Source organism: Manacus vitellinus, unplaced genomic scaffold, assembly GCF_001715985.3.
Source record: "Manacus vitellinus isolate BGI_N305 unplaced genomic scaffold, ASM171598v3 scaffold_5_pilon, whole genome shotgun sequence".
Taxonomy (NCBI): Eukaryota; Metazoa; Chordata; class Aves; order Passeriformes; family Pipridae; genus Manacus; species Manacus vitellinus.
The window spans coordinates 40,486,797-40,511,408 of record NW_021940682.1 but is presented as its reverse complement, the minus strand read 5'-3'; the positions used below and the strand labels follow the sequence as shown (position 1 = coordinate 40,511,408).

The window sequence follows — 24,612 nt, the reverse complement described above, 5'->3', positions numbered from 1 at the left end:
TTATTTCTGATTTGAGCATTACTGGACATCCAGACTCTTGTGTCTGGCCAGCTGGGGCTGGGGGTGAGAGGGTGAAGGGAAATAAAATGCTTCTGCCTTCTTTTGTTTTTTCCATCTTCCACTTCTCTCACTACAGAAATATGATTGTTACATTTCCTATGAGGCTGTGTCTTGGAGAAAATTATCCAAAGCATGGAAAGTTTGCTTTTTCATAATCTTCCCATGTATGAATCGCCAAGTTTGCTCAGAGTTTATCCATAATGGACCTACTATCAAATGGGAATGTTTCGAAAAATAATTTCTCTTTCAGTAGGGTCTTGTGCCCTCTTCTATTTGGAAATAAGAATTCTCTGTATCTCCCTACTAGTAGTATAGTACTTATATCAGCTTCAGTATTTAACACCCCACAGTGGATTGCAAAACAGGATTTAAAAAAATAAAATTGGCCCTGTTGGATCTTCCAAGACTCTTACAAGACTGCTAAAATCAATGTGCTCTAGTGAGAGATTTTGATAGAGTTAAGTAGGAAAATTGTTCCCTACCATCATCTTCCTATTTGTGAAAAAGAATATTGTTTGAATACAAGCATGGCAATGTTGACATTTGTTTAGCAAGAATCAATACCAACTACTACACATCTAATTTTAGTTCTAGGATGAATGGATTTTATTGCTAGTGTTTCTCTGTGTACTAGGATGTACAATATCATTCTTCCAAATGACAATCAGTTGTCTATTTTGTATTGAATTTTTTGTAATTTTGTTAGATGATTAGGTTAATCACCACCCTTCACTAGTGTGGTGATCATGATTTTTATTGATACAGCTGAGACTTTCAGAAAGAAATTATTTCATTCATTTGTATCTTGAGAAAGGTCGCATGTGGAAATAAGAATAAGAAAAAAGTGAGATCTACTTTTGCTGTAGTGTTATTCAACATATCTGTCATATTTGTTTTCTTATAGTGAAAGATTTTTTTTAAGACTGAATAGAAATGGTTTGCCAAAATGTCCAGAAAAGCCTGAAAGACACTGTTCTCTGTTTGTGGTGAGTTCTTCCTATTCTCAGTCTTTTTTTTGTGCTTTTTTTGTGGGTATTGAAAATAGAAGTTGGATTAAATTGTTATTCTGTGGTTGACTCAGAATTGCTCCCTAAGCTTGTACATTGTTATGAACATCAGCTCTAAAGGCTGGATTGAGGGGTTGCAGGGTATTGCCGAACTTCTAATTTGAATATTTTCTGGCGGTGTGTGGACACTCATCTAAACTTCCACGTAGGCATATGTACCAGTCTTTGTCCCTGCAACAAGGACCAGTTATTTTTCCTCCTTGTGCTTTTTACATCCAAACAATTGTTTGTGCAGCACTCTCTGTACTTTTGGAATATTTGGAATTGCAGAAATGTGTCACTGCTGTTCAAAGCACACAGCAAGTCTCTTGTGCCCTTCTACTGATTTTGCTGTATTACAGCAAATTCTAACCATGATATTTTAGGACAGTCATTTTGAGTGCATGACCACCAATTTCAAGTGTTGAAGGGATAATTTGTTAATGCTGTATAAATGAACTCACTGTTCATTTATCACTTTCACTGGCAGTGAAAGCAGTGTGTACAGATCTCTTTAAATGTCACATTTTAATTGGGAGTCAGAAATAATGAGGTTCTGATCTTGTGCAGGATTTGGGTAGCAGTGAACTCAGGAAGGACATCTATATCACTGTGCACATTATCCGAATAGGTAGGTATAATCTTATATTTGTTAGACATATGACAGTAAATAGAAGAAAACTGCTTGGAGTCAGCTTTGGGATTTGTTATATTAGCTAGACCTTTGAATAATTTTTTGGAAAAGAAAATGCCTGGGTTTTGATAGAAAAATTGCTTTAGATTTCTCAGCATTGTCTTATAGTATTTATAAAGTGTACTCAGTGCTAATTGAGTTTAGAGGCAGGATACTTTGTTACTATCACAAAACAAAATTAAAGTGTCAAATATGAATTGTGTTAAGATGATGGACTTGTCATTGAATCCATTCTTGTTCCCAAGTGTAATTTCAAGCATCCTTTGTTCAAAGAAAAATTTACCCGGACGTTTAATGTACCTAATTAGTATATAGTAGCTGATGTAAACCTGACACGGTTCAGATGAATTTTATCTTCTCCCTGACCTCTTTCAAAAGGAGGAGAGGGAAAGAAATGGACAATGTTTCATAATAATTTTAATCCCTGATGCTATAGACAGATATCAAGTCCTCTAGAACAAAGTGAAGGAGAAGAAAAGTGTATATTTGTGTTAGGTATTTATTTTAGGAAGTTATCCTCTGGGCTGTACTGATGTGAAACAATAATCTTCAGGTCTACTTCTGACCTCTTAGATATATTGTTTTCTTTGTAAACTGTCTGTAGTGCATCAGGGCAGTACTATATATAACTTCTCTTCCTATTTTTGAAAGATATTTTGGTTTGAAATATAGGTCACTAACTTGTGCTGAGTTCAGAAACAACTTGTTACAAAGTTAATGTTATTTTACAGCTTTGAGGAATAATTTTTCCTTGAATGTTCATACTGGTTTGCTATTTCTTAAAAATATTGTGTTTCATTTTTATTGGCAAGGATTCAAAAAAGATATGCTAAACTCTGATGTAAGTATATTTGTGAAGAATAAATGTTTTAAAAAAAACAATAATGAGTAGAATTTTTCCAGTTGTATAATATTCAAATATATTCTCAGTCAATTTTATAAATGAATGACTGAAATATTAAAAAATTAAAATCACATTTATATGCTGCATGGTGTGAAAATGAACAATTGCTCTCCAAGCTGCTCTGATGCATAGGAATATTTGGAGGAGACATTGCCCTGCAGCAACTGCAACCATAGGGTTTTTTTGTCAGAAATTAGGACTTGGTGGGAAAGATACATAGCTGGCAGTGCACAATTGAATAAAATGTCTAGAAAGATGGCAGTTTCAAATGCCAGGAACACATTGAGGAGATTGATCAAATGTATTTATATCAAATAGAAAAGGCTAGGAAAAATATTTTTTTCAAATCCCTTTCCCTTGACTGCCTTCTTTCTTTCTTTATCATAATTTGTTCTTCAGCCCTTTGTCATCTTTTCTCCCTGTATTTCATCTCTACTTGATTTTTCTTCAACTGGTCAATTATCCCATTGCTTGCTAGTTGCCTATCTGGAAACAGCATTTGATTACTAATTTGTAATGGCTCAATCACAATACCTCTCACATGTAACAACAATCATAGCAAAATAATTCTTCCCAGACAGCAAATGTTGAACAGTCTGTCATGTCCAAATTCTACATTTAATTTGGTAGTGTCATGAGCTTGCTATCACTGGGTATCACAAAGTATTGTTTGTTGAGTGGAGGTCATGAGAGGATGAGCAGAACCTCTGGTCTAAGACCATGCAAGATCACCACATATGTAGTGGACTTCCGCGACCATTTGTTGTCTGAATGCAGTTTAAAGATGGACCAGGTTCCCAATGATTACCCTTGGCATTGGCTGCTTAGATGCTGAACTGGATTGCTTGCTGCCTCCCTTCTGTGGTTTGAAGAGAGACAGTTCTGTGGATTGCGCATCAAATATGTGTTTTGTTTGGCAGGACGAATGGGAGCTGGAGAAAAGAAAAATGCCTGCAATGTACAGTATAGACGGCCCTTTGGCTGTGCAGTCCTCAGTATTGCAGATTTACTGGCAGGAGATTCAAAGGATGACCTTGTCTTGAAAGTCTATATGTAAGTAGTGCTTTTTTCTTAATTTTTGGAAGTACCTTAGAGTCAGTCTGCAGCAGAAGCAGTGGTGTTAAGTGCAGTGTGAGTAAATAGCTATAGCTCCTTTCTGTTCCAAAAAAAGATGTAGTAGTAGCTAATTTTTTTTTGGTCACAGTGTGGAAATTTTGGCTAGTTCTACAGATGTGTTTATAAAGTGGGATAATATTAAAGATAAAGGTTACATCTTTTTAGATATTTGTGTATGTTTCAGCATTTTTCACATCCTTCTGGAGCTCTCTTTTTTATGGTAACATAAAGTGCTTTTAGGACTTATTTAAATGCCTTGTGCTTCCTAGGCAGCTAGTGGAAGTACTTTTTAACTACAGAAAAAAGCAGGCAGAGTATCTTTTTGTGAAATGAAGCAATTATATAATAGGAATAACAAAGGTATAAAAGACATTTAGTGCTGGAGAATGAAAAATCAAAAGTAGATTTAAAAATGAATGGTTGGTTAAATAGTGGATTTTGGCTATAGTAATTGGAAGAAAGTTCAATTTTCTAGTAGCAACATAATGCATGTAATTTCCTGATGATCTTGGACATTATAATAAGAACTGTTTTGTGAAGTGGTCTATTCTAAGTACGTATACCTGGGACACATATTGTCATGCACATGAGAAAGTTCTTCCCCTCGCAGGGTTAGCACTCAAATCTCAAAGGCTTGGAATTCTTTCAGGCAGCCTTTCTCCTTTCCTCTGTATCTGTATTGAATTAGAACTGCTGGAATCAGTGCTGCAGAAAAGCAATATAGTGTAAAATGTGGGCTGGCTCTTATTTAGACTCCCAGGACATTGAAGTCAGATAAATGTTCGCTGTTGGTTAAAAAATTGTTAGGTTTGTCTACTTATTATATTGATGGTGTTTTGTTGTTGTTTTTTTTTTTTTTTTTAATTTTACCTGTTTGTTTTGAAATAACAAAAACAGTGGAAGAAATATCACTCAAGATCATATTTGGTGCTAAGGCTAACTTCAGTCTAGACTTTGAAGAGTGAGCATTAGAACATCGAGTATTCATTAGAACATTAGAGTGTTCATTAGATCATTGTCAAATTTTCCTTATGGAAAACCAGCTATTTCCTAAATGTATACTGAAATGTAAATTGCTCTTTCAATGACTACCTCCTGAAGATTACATCCTATTTTGAATAACTTTGAAGTGTTTAGCACAGTTTTCTAAGATCAGCTCTGAGTCCTGTTTCCCCCTGAGTGTCACAAGATAGATTTCTGTATGGTTTAGTGCTAAAGGATAGATCTATACAGCAATGAACTTGGTCATGACTGAATTGCTTAGCATAATTGCTCCTGTCTTTCTCCCATCCTTATATGAAGCAAGTATTTCATGGTGCCTTTCTCAAATGATAAGAGCACTTATTCCTGCCATTGGGACAGGCAGTTTCATGGGGCTTTGTTAACTCCTATTCCATTTTTGTTTCATGAATTAAAGAGGATTTTTTAAGGAATATGTTGTGAAGCTGATCTGATAAACATATGTTCCCATTTCAGAATTAAGAAAGTTATAATTTTTCTAGGTGCAACACAGAGAGTGACTGGTATCAGATCCATGAAAATATCATTAAAAAGCTGAATGCACGTTACAATTTGACAGGCTCCAATGCAGGTGAGTAATTAGCCACCTTTCTGTTTGCATTCTTTGGGGTTTCTTAGTTTGCAAATGAAGTAGCTCTGTTTTGGAAGGACGAATGTGTAAGAAACATAAAATAGTCAGGTGAAAATGTACAATACTGCTGTTCATGTGCACATGTAAGAAAAAAAGTCACTGAATTTTCTTCAAGGAACTATGTAATATAAACTATGCTTATTCTGTGCTGAGGAGCTACAGCTTGCTGTTCACGTGGGGCTGATCAAACTATTGATCCATATTGCTTAACATTTCTGCTTCACATTTTCATCAGGAATGAAATTTACCGGTGACATTATTGTCATGGTTTAGGAATGGTATTTAGTACTCCCACTAAAAAGAAAACCACAGGCCACTCCCCTCCTCCAGTGAGAGAGACAAAAGGCGGAGATTACAGGTTGAGATAAGAACAATTTACTGGAAACAGCAATAAGATATGGGAAATAAACAGTAAAAGCAAGAATATAAATAACTAAAGTGTACAAAAGAGGGTGTCGCCAAGGACCCCAGATGACAATGGCTGATGGGTTTCCCCATCCCACTCCGACCCAAAGCCATACCTTCCCTCATGGAAGTGAGAGTCCCTTACTTGTGACATGAGGTAGTATAGAATAACAACCTGTACATGCCCACACTTCTCCAGACCCCACCCCCTTACGGCTACTGCAGAGAAATTAATTCTGTCCTGGCCAAACCCAGGACAATTAAAATTAAATATTAAACTTTAAAAAAAAGTTAATTGGGAGCTATCATTATGATCTGCATTCCTTCTGGTAGCTCTGCATTCCAGCTGAGCAAGATATAGGTTGTTATTTAGGAACTTACAGTAGTCTTCCACAGTCAGCTATATGTTACTTGAACTGTCATTGAAATAAATTTGTGTGTGAGACTTGAGGGATGGGAGACAACTGACCTTTGCTATTATGAGATGGTGGTTTGGCCCATAGGAGATGTTGAATTTACAGTTTTTCTTGTTTTCTTTTTCAATATCAACTTGCTAACTTTTTCTCAATTCTGTCATCCAAACATGTAGTCAAACTTGAAAAGAAACCTGAAATGGAGGCTTATAAGTCTATTGTACTTGTATTCAAATATTGTTTTGTCCCTGTGAAGTGTTAATTAGTTGAAATATGAGTATAGAAAAATCTCATCTTCCAGGTTCCAGTATGCTGTAATCCCTTTCATGTAGTAGACTTCATGTTTCTTTAACTTGATTTCATGCATAACGTTAGTCTTGAAAATGTATGTTTAACAATCTTTAGTGGATAACCAAGAAGCACATAAAAGCTCATGTTATTTATCAGGACTGAAGTTATGTATTTAACCACTTCTGATCCTATATGTATATATATATAAACACACACACACATATATTTATGTTTTAGAATATCATGAATCTTATTGGACAATAAATATAAAAATCATGTAATGAAAATAAAAGGGCACGTTACTGAGTAAGTATAATATTGGACTTCTTAAAAATATTATTCATAGTAATGAAGAACAAACTTCCTCTTGGATCATTCTGACTGTCCATGCAATACGTACTTACACTGTGATACATTACTTATCCTATTTTTCTCTGATAACAATGTTCAACATAAAAGACCTGTGGGACATGATTTTTTTTCCAGATTGCAGAGGGCTGGAAACTAAACCTAGCAAATGGAAGATCAGTAACATTCTGAAAAGGGCTGTCAGGGTGAGGGAAGAGCAGCACAGAATTCCAGTAGTGCATTTGAAGATTGGAGAGGGAAAGAGGAAGTGAGTGGTAATGTCACTTTGAGTACTGAGCAACTAAAAGATGAACTATGAAAGATTATTTTTATTGCACACATGAAATTCATTCTTCTGCGACTCCTTAGCAGCCTGAAAAAGCTCTGCAAGGCTTTAGCAATATGTTCAGATACTTCTGCTGACACCTCATGGAAAATATTGTTGTTACACTACTTTTTATTTTTCATTTGCTGTCTTTTTTTGTAATAGCATTGAGTGACTAGTTCTGAAGCCTCATTAGCTTTGTTTGCCACCTTGTCAGAAAAGGAGAAAACCTTGCGTTACAGGAGACATGTCTTTTCTCTCCTTTAGGAACTGTTGTAGGTATGAGCCAAATGTAGGAAAACTTGAATTTTTGGCTTATATCACACTGCCCCTTTAAAATCACCTTGAAAAGACTTAGGAAAGGAAATGCAGTAAACAAACAACTTCAGACTATTGTCTATCCTCTAGGCTTCTTCTCTCTTCTTATTCTGTCCTGTACAGTTTCTTTTCAACTCAAGAGATTTTACACAAAGTCTTTAGTTTCCACAAATTGTTGTGTTTCACTACTGAAATAGTTTATCAGATAGTTCATAATATTCTTCAGGAAAAAAAATTCTTCCAGTTTTCTATGTCAAACTAAAAAGGAACTCAAAACATACTTTGAGTGTCTTGCATGTAAAACACATAGTGACAGACTATAGCATCTGTATTTAGCACTCAAACCTCTACTGCTCAAAAACTACTTTTCTACTTCAACCCATGACAGTTCTTAAGTACAGAATCCGCTTGGATCTTATTCTCAGCTTGTGTCTAAACAGGATCAAATAAAGGCAAATCACTGTCACTTCCTACTAAAGCCCAGAAAGGAGCACTGGACAGATGTTTGTCCCCTTTTTTCAGTGGTGCAGGAATGGAAGGGACTCAGTCTCATGGATGATTTACTATTCTTTGCTGAGGTGGGAACTGGAATGCGTTTTCCGCATGAGTTTCCAATCCAACAGAGACTGGATTAGCAGGGAGTGGATGCAATTACCATTCACCACTAGTCTTTGCAGCTGGTGTGAGGTATTGGCTTACTGGAAAACACCTGGTTGCCTGGTGTAGGAGATCAAACTGTTACTGCAAAGGCCAAATTGTACAGTTTTTGCTGCATTTATTAGCACTGTTATTTCTTTCACTGAGTTTGTAGGATTTGTAGACTAAATACTACTAGATCTAGGTGACTTTGTAATTATTAAACAAACCAGGTTTCAGTAATATATGGAGCAGAGCTGGCTATAAAATGTACTTTTCCTATAATATTTTTTCTTAGAATTAGAAGCTAGTTGCTTTGTTTTAAAATGCAAAAAGCAGTGGAAAAATTAATATTCCTGCATAGACATCACACCTAATTGTATCAGTCTTGTGAGGAAAATAGCACATTTCTATTTTTGTATCTCTAGGACCAGAGATTCTGATTTGGAAAAGAATTTTCAGTCTGTCTCGCATATCCCAGAGGAGCATGCTAATTGCTTGGCTTCTCTGACTTCCCTTCAGGAACTATTCAACTTTGTATATGATCTGAAAATATTCATTATACCATGGGGAATGTTAAAGTGGCTCTAAAGCCTGCCAAGTAGTCTGTGATTTTTTTAAGTGTGATCTGTATTCATGTCCTCTTAGCAAATCCTATAGAGGAGGGATTTAAACCTGAGTCTCATGTTACATGTGAATATTCCCCCCACTGAGTTACCTTATAAAAATCATATTTAAAAATCAATGAAAAATGCACAGCAAATTTCTTTTGCTTCACATTCCTTTGAGAAGGACTATAGCTTAGTTTCAGGGGGATGCAAGACATACCGTTTTTCTCTGCTTTTTACTTTAGGCTCCTAATGGTCTCATGTGTAAGCTTCAATTTAGATTTCCTTATCACAAATCTTGAAAAGCTGCATCTGCCTGATGCAGTAATTCTTGAGAACTGATACAAGGATACATGTGCTTTTTGGTTGTTACTGCAAAGGAGGTGAAAATCCTTTCAAATCTTATAGAGATTAAATTACTGATGTAAGAAGTTATAAACATATCTAGCTGCTATGTAGCTTTGAACTCTTGTGTGGATTTCACAACAATAGCTAAGGTAGTGGGAAAGTCTTTTCCTGTGCCATTATCTTGGAATGTTCTGATGAACTGGACAGGAATAATGTGACCTAATTGCATGTTTACTGAACCTCTCAGTGTGGTGTATCCTCTGATAGCAATGCCAGACTTACTTTACAACTCCGCTGGAACCACTGTTAATTACACATTAATTGATGGAAGTGCCTAAAACTTTAGAAGAAACACATTCAAAATGTTGGGATTTCTCTTCCCACTCTTGGCTCCAGCATGATTTCTTCCTTTTTTTTTTTTGAATACAGCAGCATTAATTTTTTAGCTGTTGCGTAAAGGGTCAAAATACATCTCTTGAAAAATCTACATAAATCCTCATGCATTCAGTTTGGGTCTTAAAAAGAATGAAGTCGGAAATTACTGTATTGTATCTACAAGTTGTCAGGAACATGAATGTTTAAATATGGTGAAGGCAAGACCTGAATTGGGAGGCTATTTTTAAGACAAATCCAGGTTGTGGTTTGATTTGTAAAAGATTGTCTTAAGTCTGTCAGCCACAAATTGTTAATTTCTTTCTTTAGAAGAGAAAGATGCACAATTTACTTTTTCAAATTAGTAGTTTACTGTCTGCATTAAATTCAAACTTATTTCCGTGTACCTGTGCAAAAATCTGCAGGCAGAGGGTTATCCAAGGTGATGCTGCCTAACAAAAGGAGACTGGTCAATAAATGGGCAACAGCACAGTGCCCTGATTGAAGCATGGGGGACTTGAATCCCTTGTGTTGACAGATGTTTGCTAAGAATACTGTCATGAGGTAAGACAATCTGTGATCTTAAGGTGGAAAGTTATTCATCAGATCATGCAGTAAGTTAGGCTGGAAGGGTCCTCAGGAGGTTACGTGGTCCAACACCAGCTCAAAGAGGAACCAACTTCAAAGTGAGATCTAACTTTTTTGAAGTTCAGTGAGGTTGCTCACTCAAAGGCAAATTTCATTACACTGCTGTCATTTTAATTCAACAAATCCAAAGTAAGGTAGACCAGCCCAGTGCATGAACTCATCTGACAAGATTCAAGTTCTGAGACAAGTGTGGCAATGGAGGCAGTTGGATAGAAACAGTGGTATGTGCTTTGGGGCATTATATGCCTTCTCATGCCTATTTACCTTCAGCAGCTGCTTGGTGCTCTAATAATATAATTTCTCCATGGTTACTGTTGAACACTGAGAAATTTAAAGAAAGATATACTTTGATCTCCTATTTCAAAGTGAGCTTTGGCTTACAAATTCCTTGATTTGAAGGAGGAAGCCTGTTAGGGTCATTATTTACCTTGCAGTAGAGAAACTGCAGAAGCCCCTTAACCAAGTAGCATAATTTTTTCACACTTGGTAAGATGAAAAACGCAAGAGATCAAATACAGCAGGGAATTGGTAGCTCTGTATAAGTTTACAGAGTACAATATTTCTCGGAATAGAGCTATGGTAACTTTAAAGTATTTTCTAGATACCAGAAGTAGTGTAACTGTGCTTGCATGACACTATCCCAGCAGGTCACAGCATTACCACTCAGAGTTCTTGCAAGGAGAGCTTTTTTTTCTGTGAATCAGTGCAAGAAATGTTGGATGGGAAGCAAAATGTGCATTCCCTGCTGGGAGCAGCTATGGGTTTTAGCCACAAAAAGGAAGCATAGGCTCACAGTGGACAATTGACTGGAGCAATGACTGGGAAAAAATGAGGAGGAATGATAGCAGGAGTAGTAACATATACTTGACAGAGAAGATAAAACAGAATGAAGTATCTAACTTTCAGGTTACTCCTGAGCGTATAATTAATCACAGAAAAGTTTTCTGATGTTTGTATTTTATCAGCAGGGTTCTCAGATGTCAGCAGTGCTTTGAAATGTGTTTTTTATCTACACATCACTAATATTTAAACAGGAAATGCAGTTGTTTAATTACTGTAGTTCTAGGACAATTTATAAATCTGTCAGTTTTAATCTTTGTTACGTTTTGTGACAAGGAGATTATGTGTATTCCAGTTTGATGTGTTTAAGAATTAGTTGTCACTGGAGGCTGCTATTTGAAATACATTTAAAATAAGAATAGTGCTTATATATGCTTCACTAAGTACACAAGGAATTAAGGCATTCCTTTTTGTTCCCAACAAATGCTAAAGCTGAAAGATTAAACATGTAGAGAATTTTGCACATAAATTGTTGTTCTGAGATCGTTTGTCCCTGAATGACAACATATAAAAAAGCTTGTTTTAGAACAGGTTTTTAGACAAGGATTTGTAGAATTTTACTTTTTCACGTACTTTTTACAAGATGGATGATGTTCAGCCATCTTCCCTAAAACCCTTTTCCCAAAATCATGGGTAGCCTAATCTAGAATGTAATATTAATTATGGAAGTTTTGGGAAAATATATTAATCCTTAAAGGTGGCGGACTTATAGACCAGTCAGTCGTAATTTTGTACATTTTTACAGCAGTTTTAGCTTTTGTTGTTGCTTGTGAATGTTCTAACTTTACAATAAGGACTTCAAAAACAAGTTAAAGGCAGATTTTTAGTGCAGTTATCTGCAAGTATTCTTCATAAAGCATGGCTTGTAGTCTGTGCTGGAGATAAGGACTCCAATAAAATTAAATTCATATTGTTCTCTTGGGTATTGCTAAAAGGTTTGTTTTTAGAGAAGAATGAAAAACGTGCCATTGTGACACTGTCAGAGAGATCTTATATCCAGTAAAAGCTATGATTTGTTGTTCATCTCAGTACTGCGATTATAGAATCATAGAATCATTTAGGTTGGGAAAGACCTGTAAGATCATTGAGACCAACTGTTAACCCAGCACTGCCAAGTCCACCACTAAACCCTGCCCCTAAGTGCCACATCTCTGGGTCTTTTGGATATCTCCAGGGATGGTGACTCAACCACTTCTCTGGGCAGCCCTTTCTAATGCTTGACAACCCTTTCCATGAAGATTTTTTTCTTAATATCCAATCTAAGCCTCCCCTGGTAGAACTGGAGGCAGTTTGCTCTTATCACTTATAACCTTGAGAGTAGACACCCTCTCCCACCTCATTGCAACCTCCTTTCTGGTAGTTGTAGAGAGTGATAAGGTCTCCTCTGAGCTTCCTTGTCTCCAGACTAAACAACCCCAACTCCCTCAGCTGGTCTTAGTAAAACTTTAGCTCCAGACCCTTCACCAGTTTTGTTGCCCTTCTCTGGACATGCTCCAGCACCTCAATGTATTTCTTGTAGTGAGGAGCCCAAAACTCAACACAGGATTTAAGGTGCAGCCCCACCAGTGCTGAATACCGGGGCTGGATCCCTGCCCTGGTCATGCTGGCCATGCTGTTTCTGTGCGTGATTGAAATGACACTCAATTTAAACCCAGAAATTCCTAGGTAAGGCTACATAATGACAATAGCTGGGTCATATTTTCATCTTGGAGTTGGATTATGTTTTAGTATTGAGGTTTTTATAAGCCCTTTCCAAAAATTCATTCTACTTGTTACTGTTGGATAATGTTGACTTCATTTTATGTACTAAAAGAATAAAAAGTCATAACACTATTTCAAATAATAAGTTATAGACCATATATGCATGATTTTAGCTCCTTCAAGAGTTGTATTTACAAATGCTTTACAATTTTCACCTAGGTTTTTATGATTTGCTTTTTAACATTTTGTTTAGGTACCAGTTAAACATTGTCTGTTTCTTTATTTGAAGTAAGAGACATAATTGGAATGCAAGTAGCTAAATTTCTGATACAATTCTGTTTGCATGACAGAGCTACACTTCATGAAGGAGAAAATAACAAGTGCTTCCCTGGAACCTTTTGTCTGTTATTTGCACTAGAAGCAATATAAAACACTTATAATTGTAAAAATGTGTATTTTGTGGACTCCTTAATATTCTAGCTAACAGAACAGTTTGCAAAAATGTAATTTTAAGAATTTTTGAACAAGATGATTCGCCTTTGCAATCTAACAATGTAATATGGAAATGGGTGTTAACATGCCATGTATATTGTTAATAGTAAAGGGCAGCAATGGGCTTAATAAGGTAAGAATGGAAGCAATTATTTCTCAAACCTTTATTGTCTGTATATGGAGGTTAGACTAGGTGCTTATAACAGTAGTTTAGTCTTTTGGTCCTTTATCCTTCATCCTGTGGTGATTCTGGCAAGAAATACTTGAGGCACTACCATCTACCCTGTAAAGAAATTCCAAGCCAGTTTTCATGTGACAGTTAAATGTCATTTGCATTTAAGTGTTTATGTTCCATTTGAAGAAAAAAAAAAAAACCAACAACCTACTTTCCACACTTGAGGGCATTTCTGTCAAAAGTCTTGGGTACAGGAACTCCAAGAAACTTGTCAAAATGTTGCAATTTGTGCATTCTTTTTTTACTGAGCTAAAACACAGAATTTAGAGCTGAGGAAAAGAGGAGTTTGGAGTTTCCTTTGATAATCCAAAGTAATCAAAATGAAGTCTTCAAAAAGGCTGTCAAGGATTGAATCTGCCTCTCCTTTTATAACTCTTTTATTCCCAGACTGTAATTTGTGGGATTTACTACATAGATTTTGCTGTGGCCAAGATTTATGCAATTGTTTGTCCCAGATCACATTAAATCAATAAATCATTTTTTGCCAAAAGCATTGATTGCTTTTACCTTTTACTTTTACCTTTTTACCTGTGCACTTTAAACACTACCAGAAATGGGAACACCTATATGCCCTCAGAATACTTTTAACACCCTTAAGCAGCTTTATTTGGTCAGATGCCTTATTTTATTACCTTTCCTAAAATACAAACAGCGCTGAATAACATTCTGTTTGAGGGTTGGGGCATTTTTTTATCAGTTTCCTGAGCAGCTGCTAGGCATTTTCTTCTTAATATGATCTAGGATTCTCTGCTGCCAGTAGATAGAAGCCAAATGTAAATGCTTTCCCTTCCCCCCAGAAGGTCAAATGCAAATAAAGGGTCTATAGGCATAATGAACAGTTGCTTTTTGTTACAACTAAATGCAGAAATCAATAATGCAGTACAAAAACTGTTTGAAGGTAAAATGACAAATCTAACAAAAATCTAGGATGTTTATTTAGCAGTTCGTCAATTTTCTGCATTCTTTTTCATCTGATTGATAAAAATAATCTGTGTTGAACTTTAGTACAAGTTAATAGTGAGAAATTTCATTAGCTTGCAAAAGAAATAAAAGCAGATCTTTTTGCAGTTTCATACAGAGTACTGTAGTAGTATTTTCAGAACTGGGGTAAATAAAGAGTAATAGCTAACACAAGAGGTTTTAATTACCACTAGGGAGGTAATTAAAATTTTTTCCGAGGGGACAAAGCTACACTATGTACCTAATTAAAGAAAATGTGCCAGTCCTTCAGAGACTGGATAATCATTTTCATTGTTATGTTTTAGCCCCCACTATTCTAGAAATGGAAAATGTATAGTTATGAAGTTTATGATACTTAGGATTTATCCAAGATGCTGTAATGATCCTATCAACCACAGTCAGATGCAGTGTATGGTGGCATGTTGCAGTTCTCTATTTTGCTTTGTCCATCACAAAATGCTCTAATTTTGTCTACGACTGATCATTTTATTGTGTGTATGAAAAGAGATGAGAAAGAACTGATGTTGACATACATCATCAAAGTGGAATAAATTAAAACTATAGGGTATTACCTTTGTTAAATGACAGAAAAGATAGTCATGTTTCCATAAGAGAATTGTTAATGAATTATTTTCTGTCTCCGTGTACAAAAAGAGTATCTCTGCATTCTTTTGATTGTATTCATTTTCTGTGAGTGTCTTCTCCATCTCTCCCAGACTGGCTGCTTACCAAATTCTTTGGAAGCCTTCTCTGCCTTGACCCTGTCTCATTACTGTCTGGTGATTAAGCCTCCTTTCTAGAAGCAGTCATATTTCCCCTCCACCCCTTTCTTCTTCACAGCAATAGCTTTAATCACTTTGTAAATTGAGTTCAGTGACCTTCTGCCTGTTATGGTATGCAAAATTCTGGTAATATTTTGATGAAGAATCATGGAATCATAGAATGGGTTGGGTTGGAAGGGACTTTAAAGGTCATCTCGTTCCAGCCCCCTACCATTGGCAGGCATGCAACCCACTTGATCAGATTGTTCAGGGCCCCACGCACCTTGGTTTTGAACACTACCAGGAATGGGACATCCACAATTTCTCTAGGCAGCTTGTTCCAGTGCCTTACTACCCTCACAGTAAAGAGTTTCTTCCTAACATTTAATCTAGATCTCCCCTCTTTTAGTTTAATGGTGATGCCTTTCAACTTGTCAGTTCTTCATTCCTCTTTGTTTTGCAATGTGTCTGAGGGAATCCCTCTTCAGCTGAATCTGCAACCTTCTGAAAATCTGAATTGTTCTGTGATCTGTCAGTATGTTTTAAACTATATTAGTTAACTTCTATTGATAGTCTGGTGGCTCACTTTATTATAAGGATGCAAACTGTAGTCCCTTGTAAAATGTGAATTATTCCATCTTTTTAAAGTGTCTCTCCCTCATGACTTTTACTGCAAATGTATGTTTCCTTGGTCATGACAGGTGTCTACTTTCTTAGGCAAGTATATTGTATTTTTATAGACCCATAAATATGGGACTGCTGTGGCTTGCAACTGGCCACAGACTTTATGTTTAGCTGACAGCAAGGTCCACATTACGTATCTGGCTTTGGCTTGCTGGACTTGTCTTAGGCTGCCTGGAGATTTGGTCTGACTTGTAAAAGCATATATCTAATGAAAAAATAATAAATTCTGTCTGCTTTATTATAGCTCTTTGTATATCTTAACTTTCTGCAATTGTGTGGTGTAACCCACCTTGGTAGATATGCTTTGTATTTAACAAATAGTTATAATACGTAGTTACTCTGTGTAGAGTTAACTATCTATAACCCTAGACTAAAATGGAACATAGAAGAGTAAAGACGTGACCATAACTGACACCTTGAAAGTACTGGCATGCCATGATACTAGAGGCCCCAGACCTATGAACAGCTCACCAGTGGCCAATTATTGGCCATCAAATACTGTGACCTTGAGAGCAGAATAAAACCAGTTTTAAGGGAAAAGAAGAGAAGAAATAACAGATATGTGGCATATATAGAAGCCATCATATATGATCAGTTAGGATGTAATGTGGAGTTGTAGACTAGTGAAGAAATAACAAGATGTAAAGCACATTAACAAGCATAAAAATTAGTCCAAGAGGAGCCTAGAAAGAGAGAAGGAAGAAACAGGCAACATCTTACTTCTCATGGCAAAGGATTTGGGATGCTGATAACTCAGTCACCATACCACACCTATGCAGGTTGAAACCATTCAACCTAGAGGGTCATTGGAAGGGTGAGCAAGAGGTAGATACTGGAAAGATTGTGTGTATATTTGTCATTTTAGCAGTATTTGGAGTGTGTTAGTACCATTGTTAATGGAGTAATGGTAAACTCTTTGATTAGACTGTTATAGCTTTCATTAGGACTATAAAAAGTTCCTGACTTTTCATATACAATATGTACCTTTTGCCTATCTCAGCATACTGAATGTGACAAATCATTGGAAATTCAAACAACCTGTTCTGTAACTTGGCTATCACAGCTCAGTAACAGTATGTGTCTTATGGTTTTACGTCCTTAGTGTAGGGGAGCCTGGTTTCCTTGCAAAATTAGTGGAGCTCTGAGAGAGTAATCCGAATGCTGAATTGGGAGTCGTCTTCTTTTCGTTGATTATGTAAAGTCTATGTGCTCCTTACATTAGCACTCTTACCAGATTTATCAGTTTCACTTCCCTTCTTGGCAATTCCCTTTTGTTTGGTAACTGGATCCTCAGTGTCAAAATTGTTAACTTGAAGCCTTCGCAGTTTCTTCAGACTTCCTTTCCTGTGCATTTTTTCCCTGCTTCCATTCTGGTTTATTTTTACTCTTTCCTATTTACTGCTCTCATTACAGCATATCACATTTTTAAGTAATTTTGCTCTCGTAATCCAGTGTTCTTCATCATTCTGAAGAGCTGGGGAATGCATACCATTTATACTCCAAAGATGTATTTAAACTATAGGTAAAATGACTAACCCATGTTTCAAGTGTATTCACTGAGAGATTTTCTTGATGCTTTTGGATGCATAGAGATGACTCTTCATTTTCTAACAATGAATGCCATGAAGTACAGAGTTCTACTATCTTTTCTTGCCTTGCATGAACAAGTACTTGAAATCTTGACAGTTTTTTTTTCTCAAGTTAAAAGTTTTGCCACTGATGAGTTTTTTTGACATCCTGTTTTTGAGCTAAATAAAATTCTTCAAGGAAATTTGTGAAATTTATACTTAAATAAAATTTGATTTGAGGTCTTCAACTTTTGTAGAAAACACAATAACTTTGCTCAACACCAGGCGGTGTACAATATCTGATTAATGCTGTTGTGGTTGATGTGATCTGCAGCAGGAGTTTTTTTAGGTTTCCAAGGAAACAGTGCAATAGGGGCATATGGGGGTATGATTATACATATGTATGTATAGCAGTTTCTTAAAATATAAAAGAAGCAAGATTGGAGGTGGGCTAAATATCCGTATTTATAGCTGAACTATACCCAGCCTAGATCTTCCCATACAGCAGTGAAAAACCTTTCACCTGGTCTAACAGAGCCTGAACTGTGCCTGTATGACTTTGTACCGAGCTCGTGTACCACCAGGTAGCCGCAGTGCAGTTTGGTTTCTCACCTACACCAATAATAATTTTCACTACTTTCTAAAAGTTGTTCACTGGATAACCACAGAACAAATTCTTCTACAAGAATAATTAATGTCCATGGCATCAAATACAGTCCATAAAATAGAATAGACTTCACTGAAGGTTTCGGCTTGTAAGATTTGTTTATGTACCCAGTTGGATATGTGTAGGCGAGCTGTTTTTGATGAAAAGGAAAGTTTGCTCAGAGTATCATGTTCTTTGGAGTTGCCAAAATAATAGAATGTAAGTGTAGGTAAGAAGAAAAATATAAAAGTTGTCATGGTAATCAGATATCTGATCTGCAGTAGCCTGAGCTGACAGTACTTAGTACAGATTTTTAAAGCTCTGATTTTAGGAACCATCAAACTTCAAGTAAATTTATTCAGTTAAATAGTAACATGGTTGAAGGAGAAACTTCTTTCAAAGCTGAAAGGACTGATGACCTTGTTGTTCAGTCTGTGCATGCATGTTATTTGCTTTAGCTTAATCTCAAGTTCGTTATGACTCTTCCGAGTTGTCTGTTTATCTCCAGTTGTTCAGCGTAAATGAAGACTTTGCTCTTATCTTCTGCTTGATCTGCATGTTGATACGTGATATGCTGCAGTATTGTTGAAGGTCAGGGAAGACGCCTCAGTGATAATATTTGAAATAACCAAAAGGCATGCCTGTTGTTTTTGTTAATCTGAACTGTAATGAAGAATGCTCTTTGCAATTTATTTGTATACCACAAATGTAGTAGATGAAGTTATACTTCCTTGGTTCTAGAAGAATAAATGCTGGAAAATTATATGGCCACCCTTGCATTTTGCATGTTTTTTCTAGCAAACATAAGAAAGAGTGTGATTGATTAAATCTGATGAATACTGAAAAAAGATTGTAATTTCAGTCATTATAAAAGTACTGTTCCTGAGTAAAAAATGCTGATTACCCTACATTGGTTTATTAGAATTTGTTTCTTCAGATTTTGGATGAATAAATTGTATAACTTTGTATCAGGTTAATTGATGCACTGTAATGACAGTTCTGCATTTCACTCATAGTTTGGGACCATTGTATGTGCACTTTTTCTTGCATATCAGTGAAGGCAGGATTGTGTTGAAGAATGTCAAAAATTGAAATGGTATTCAATATTACGGATTGAAATTTCTCTAAATTTACCTTTTTGTAGTTCTTTTTTTAGTTAAGGCCTCAGTCCATCCCTATTGAGATAATTTTGATACATGTTGTCATAGCTCAGTTACACATCAGTAATAATTTGCTAATGCTTTTTCATGGGTAGTTGTTTTCAAGTCTTTATTGATTTTTGGATGTTGGAGCCTTTCCCAAATACATTTAAAAATTGAAGTGTGTTGGCTGGGTATAATCGAAGTTCCTCTGAATTTTCTGTTTTCTCAGGAATGCATATATACTTGTAAGTACATGTAATTTTTAAATAGTAGTGATGTCCATAATCTGTTTGAGTGTCTTATCTTTCATTGGTTTTCTCTTCATTTTCAGGTCTGGCAGTTTCTCTTCAGTTACTTCATGGAGACATAGAACAAATTAGGAGAGAGTATACATCCAGATTTACCCATGGAGTATCGATAACAAGGAAATTAGGTTTTTCCAATATCATAATGCCTGGTAAGAGAAAAATATATCAATAATTACTTGATTTTCAGCTGTTTTCCAAATAACTACTGTATTCTGAAGCTTCTTAAATAGTTCTAGGGACTTTTATGTTAGTATTTTTTCATAAAGTTAGAAGAAAACTGTGTCCCAGTGGCCACATTATATTATACATTGTATAGTTGCTATGCCAATGTCAAATGGGCGTACGACCATAGTAGCCTATTTTGAGAGATGGAACCTCACTATATAGAAGTGAAGATGACTGAATACAAGACTGCTGAGCTTTATGTAGGGAAAAAGATAACCAGCAGAACATTATGTTCTTAGGAGGTGGTAGCTTTCTAAATAAAGACTCAGAGAATTTCACTGGTACTGTACAGCTTCTGTTTTCACAAGGTTTGTGCCTCCAGTACTGGAAAACGACTGGAAATGGATAAAAATACAGATGCAGAGACCTCATTTTGCTTATTTGTATGACAAAATATGCAAATACTTAAGCAGATGCTAAGGAAGGTATAAAGACTGTGTCAGTATGAATGTGAAGAAGCAAATACAGGAAGAAGATTGTAGAATTATTTATAGCTCCATTCCTGAAATGAAATTTTTAAAAAGTTTAATGGGTTTGTGGAAATTAAAAGACAAATATCTCTTTAAAGGAAGAGCATACTTGCAAGCAGACCAATTTGGCATGATTATGGTGTTATGTTGTTGCTGACAAATGTTGCAGGGAGGAGCTCACATCTCGGTTTCAGCTGAGTCTACACACAGAGTCTTGACTCTCTCAAATCATCCTCATGACTTGTGGATTTTTAACAGAGACTGTCTTCTTCGTATAAAGCTCTGTCTTTGCATTCCTGTGGACCTAAATCAGAAGTAAACTAAGGTTCTGAGGCAAGAATAAATAAACTTCAATACTTCGCTAGTCGAGGAGGTCTTAAATAGGCATTTCAAACTCAGTAATGAGACTCAGCTTTAGCTACGAACATGTATTTCTCTTGAACTTCTGCCTGAAATTTGACAACGGAGAATTCACTGTTGTGTTCTTTCTGCCAATTAAACGTCTGTCCTTCTGCGTCCTTGATCAGCACCACTTGATCACTTAAAATATGCACATAACACAGGTTAATAAAACAGTTTTAGAATTACTATGAAAATACTATGCTGATGGGACTGCAATATTTAGAACAATAAAATGCATGAGTCGGGTGTCACTTAATTTGGTTTATATATGTATGCTTAGTGGAAGCATTCAGTTGAAATTTTATGGCTTATTAGCTTGGGTTTGTTTGTTGTATTACAGTTGGATTTGTAATTTGAATCAAATGGGTGTTGTAGATAATGTGGCTGATAACAGTGGAAGCAGCTTTACTGAGCACACTATAACTCCCATTAAGAATCCTTTCTCCATTTATCTATGATTTAGTCAACTCCTGCTCTGTGTTATCATATTTTCTAAGTTCTGTAAATAGCTCTCGTGTCCCCTCACTTTCTAGTTGAGAAATAATGTATTAAACTGAGAAAAACATGTTATACCAGAGTACTGTGCTGGTGGAGGAGTTTCTCGACTCAGTTTCAAAGAGTTGTGCAGGCTCATTCAGTCCCATTTTTAGTTAAAAAAATAATATATGGGTTCTGGTATGCTTCTTTCTCAGTCCAATTGTATGCATACCTCAGTTTAAATAATGTTCAACTTCTATTCCATGTTTACTGGCATAGAAGGGATTTCTCCTGAAGAGAAATAATCATCTCACTCTTGCAATGATGACTTTCAAGGGCTAACCAGAGCAGTATGCCCTAGGCACTGAAATGCCTGCAGGAACCTAGCCTTTGAAATGCTTTTTTACTTTAAAGCTCCTCTTTAATTTTGTTTCTTTTCTAGTGTCTTTTTTTTTCCTGAGATAAATTAGAGAACTTCATCTTTTGCCACTAGAAATGGTCATTAATTAGATCTTATTTTATATTTTTGTTGAAAGTAAGTGTGTTGCTGTGTCTAATTAGCACTTAGGTTAGTGTTCTGAACCAGACTCTCTTGAATTATTCAATAAGAAATACTTCATGCTGCTAAACTGCAGTATCTCTTTTATAAATGCCATATTTTAAGTTTCTCTTCTATTCTGATTTATTTAAACTCTCTCTGACCTTCATTTTTTGTCGTATCAATCCTTTTCTCTGTGGAGGTTATGCTGTTAAAAGTAAAAATGATCAGCATACATGCCAAACCGGAATTTTGTTGACAATAATAATGCGTGTTTTTATAGAGTAATGCTTTTTGTGTCACTACAGCCTGACAGGGGGAAGCCACAGAATGCACTATCCAGGACCCCTGGAATTTTTTAATGAAGAACTCCAAGTGTTTTAGGAAATGAAGTAAATGACTGGAAAAAAAGTAGATGGCAATGATTCAAAAAGGCTGTGAAATAGGTAACTCACTTTATTCTAGCCAACAGAAGGAGGACAGGAAGTGAAAGTGTCATCTTCTGTATGCATTTTCTGAGTTTGACCAGGATTTCAGGGCAGACTTTATATGATCACTAGTAAACTCCATTCCAACATTCTGGTGTGGTAGTCTGCAGATACATAAGCCAATATTCTCAGAAAGCTTTGTACAACACTGAAGGACAGCTGTGCTTGCACACTGAGTTTCTGTGTTCACCATTTCCTAAAAGATCAGACAGTCACATCATTACTTAGTATATAAAATTTAGCATTTGATATTCACAAATGTATTATACTTTTGAGGAACACTTTACATTAACATATGTAATAGGAATGAAATGTAAAAGCTTTTTTTTTTTTTTTTTTGCTTTTTGGCTATTTTATGTAGTGCACTCTTATGGAATCTATTTCCAAATTCAACTTTGAGCATCTATATCAGCACGTAGCTTCAATGCTGCAAATGTTCACGTGTTCTAGAACGCATGCACGTACATATTCTTTTGCATCTTTGTGGAAGATGTCTGATTCCATAATTAAGCCTGATCACTAGTTTGTGTTGTCTGGGGTTTTTAGGATTGGAATAAACCCTTGCACAGCTGTATGGGGACTTAACCAGAGGAGCCATAGCTCCCTGCCATGCCCACCAGTTGCAAACAAACTCTAAACTATTGTGTGGTAAGCTATACTGTTCTTAATAATGCTAAGTCTTTTACTGGTAGTTTACTGGTAGACGTCATCTTAACTACTTGGTACATTCAAAGCCAAAATCCATTCAGTGTGAGACACTAGCACATAAAGTAAAGTACTTTCATGTTTTCCTGTAGAATACTTTTTCCACTAAGTAATTCAATTAGGTCCAAGCCTTACTTCCTGGAACTTTATCTACAAACTTTCTCTATGCATGTCTATAGTAATAAAATAAGATAGTTCTTATTTAAAACAACCATAGATTTGATTTTGAAAGACTCTGTGTCTTATAGACAACAGCAACTTGACTAAAAATATCTTAGTCCATAAAATGTCCTGCAGTGTATAAACAATTGGCCTGTTGGCCAACTTCTCAAAGACTTGCATAGGTGTATATTACTTAGTTATATCTCAAAGACTTGCATAGGTGTATATTACTTAGTTATAGCCATGATTTTTACAGCTTATGATCAGAACTGGTGCCATTACCACTGCTGAGATCTGATTACCACGTGCTTTGAGTTAAAGATAAGAGTTTATATTTGTTTCTGTCAATCAAAATGATTAAACTCTTATGATATTAGAAGAAGTTAAAGAATTGGCAAGTCACTGCAATGGTTTTACATTAGCCATTGTTTACATTGTAGAGTGTCATTGTAGAGCTTAGAGTGTCTCTAATACTGGTGTCTATAGCTGCGCTAGTCAGTCCTGACTGGAAAAGTCTTGGCTTGTAATCCTTTGCCCAGAATTTTATGGTTCTTTTCTAATTCTGTCATTAATTTTCACGCGTAGCATTGCTGAAGACTCTACATGAAACTGCGGTATTAATTTCTGTAGTGGAATTTTCATTCTTTCAAGCTTATTTGTCCAAGATTAAAAATCGTATTTTGTTTCTCAATATTCTATCTTTTTGTTTGGTTGGTTTTTTTACAATTTCTGCTCATTCAGCAGATAGAATGAGGTGCCTGGGATGTTGTTACGCTTTAAGTTTCCCACATTAAGCTTTCATATGCTTAATTTAAGAAAAGTAACTGAAGTTTTTTGCCATCACATTTGCATTGCTTTACATTTGTCACCTTTTAACTTTTTAGATATCCTTAAGCTGTCCAGTTAAATCTCATTAGAATCTTGTCTTTCAAAGCTACTGAATATACTATTTACTCCTTCATCTGAATTATTAAAAGGTCTTTTATTCTTTTAATGTACAGGTACACACTCACCTTTCTTACTATTTTCAGAAGCTTTTAAAATGAAGGTAGAACTAGAATCTTTTTCTTTTTATATAAATGATCTCACAAAATACTATCTTTGTGATAACATGCATTTTTCAATTATATGATTTTTGACTAGAGGCGTATTCATTCTTTGAAAGCATAGAATAAGTGTCTGGAGGGCAAAAATGTAAAGAAGACTGTGGAATATGTTCTCTTCATTGTGGTGTCTGTATCTGCAAGTGAGCTTGGACTTAGTGAAGAGCTGTTGATTCTAGGAGAAGAAATATATGTCTAACGCACTTAAGCATTTTTTCTCCCTTGAGCAGCAGAATGAATTTTTCCAAACTTCTTTATCCTCTGTGAAGTACAAACTGTCTAAATTTAACACCTGCCACTGTTTGCTCTTCTGATTTCAAGAACCCAGAAATACGTATTTTTAATTACTGAAAGTAATATTGCCTGGATATATTAGTTACACAAAGTATGTTCAAGCAATATTGTGGAGTAAATACACCCTGAATTTTGACCTTTCACAAAACTGTAGTACACTATGGGGAATACCCTCTGCTTTTCAAATCCTATTTTAATACTTTTTAAATGCTTTGATCAAAGGAATTA

General features: G+C 35.8%; 1 protein-coding gene across 1 annotated transcript in view; it reads left to right on the top strand.

Annotated features, from left to right (window-relative positions):
- DOCK4 (dedicator of cytokinesis 4) overlaps positions 1 to 24,612 on the top strand; it is a 154,063-nt gene that overhangs the window by 33,171 nt on the left and 96,280 nt on the right. Inside the window, exons 9-13 of the mRNA XM_018080173.2 lie at positions 965 to 1,046; positions 1,677 to 1,737; positions 3,625 to 3,757; positions 5,323 to 5,411; positions 19,544 to 19,669. Coding sequence (XP_017935662.2) covers positions 965 to 1,046; positions 1,677 to 1,737; positions 3,625 to 3,757; positions 5,323 to 5,411; positions 19,544 to 19,669 — 491 coding nt within the window. The remainder of the gene's footprint in view (positions 1 to 964; positions 1,047 to 1,676; positions 1,738 to 3,624; positions 3,758 to 5,322; positions 5,412 to 19,543; positions 19,670 to 24,612) is intronic.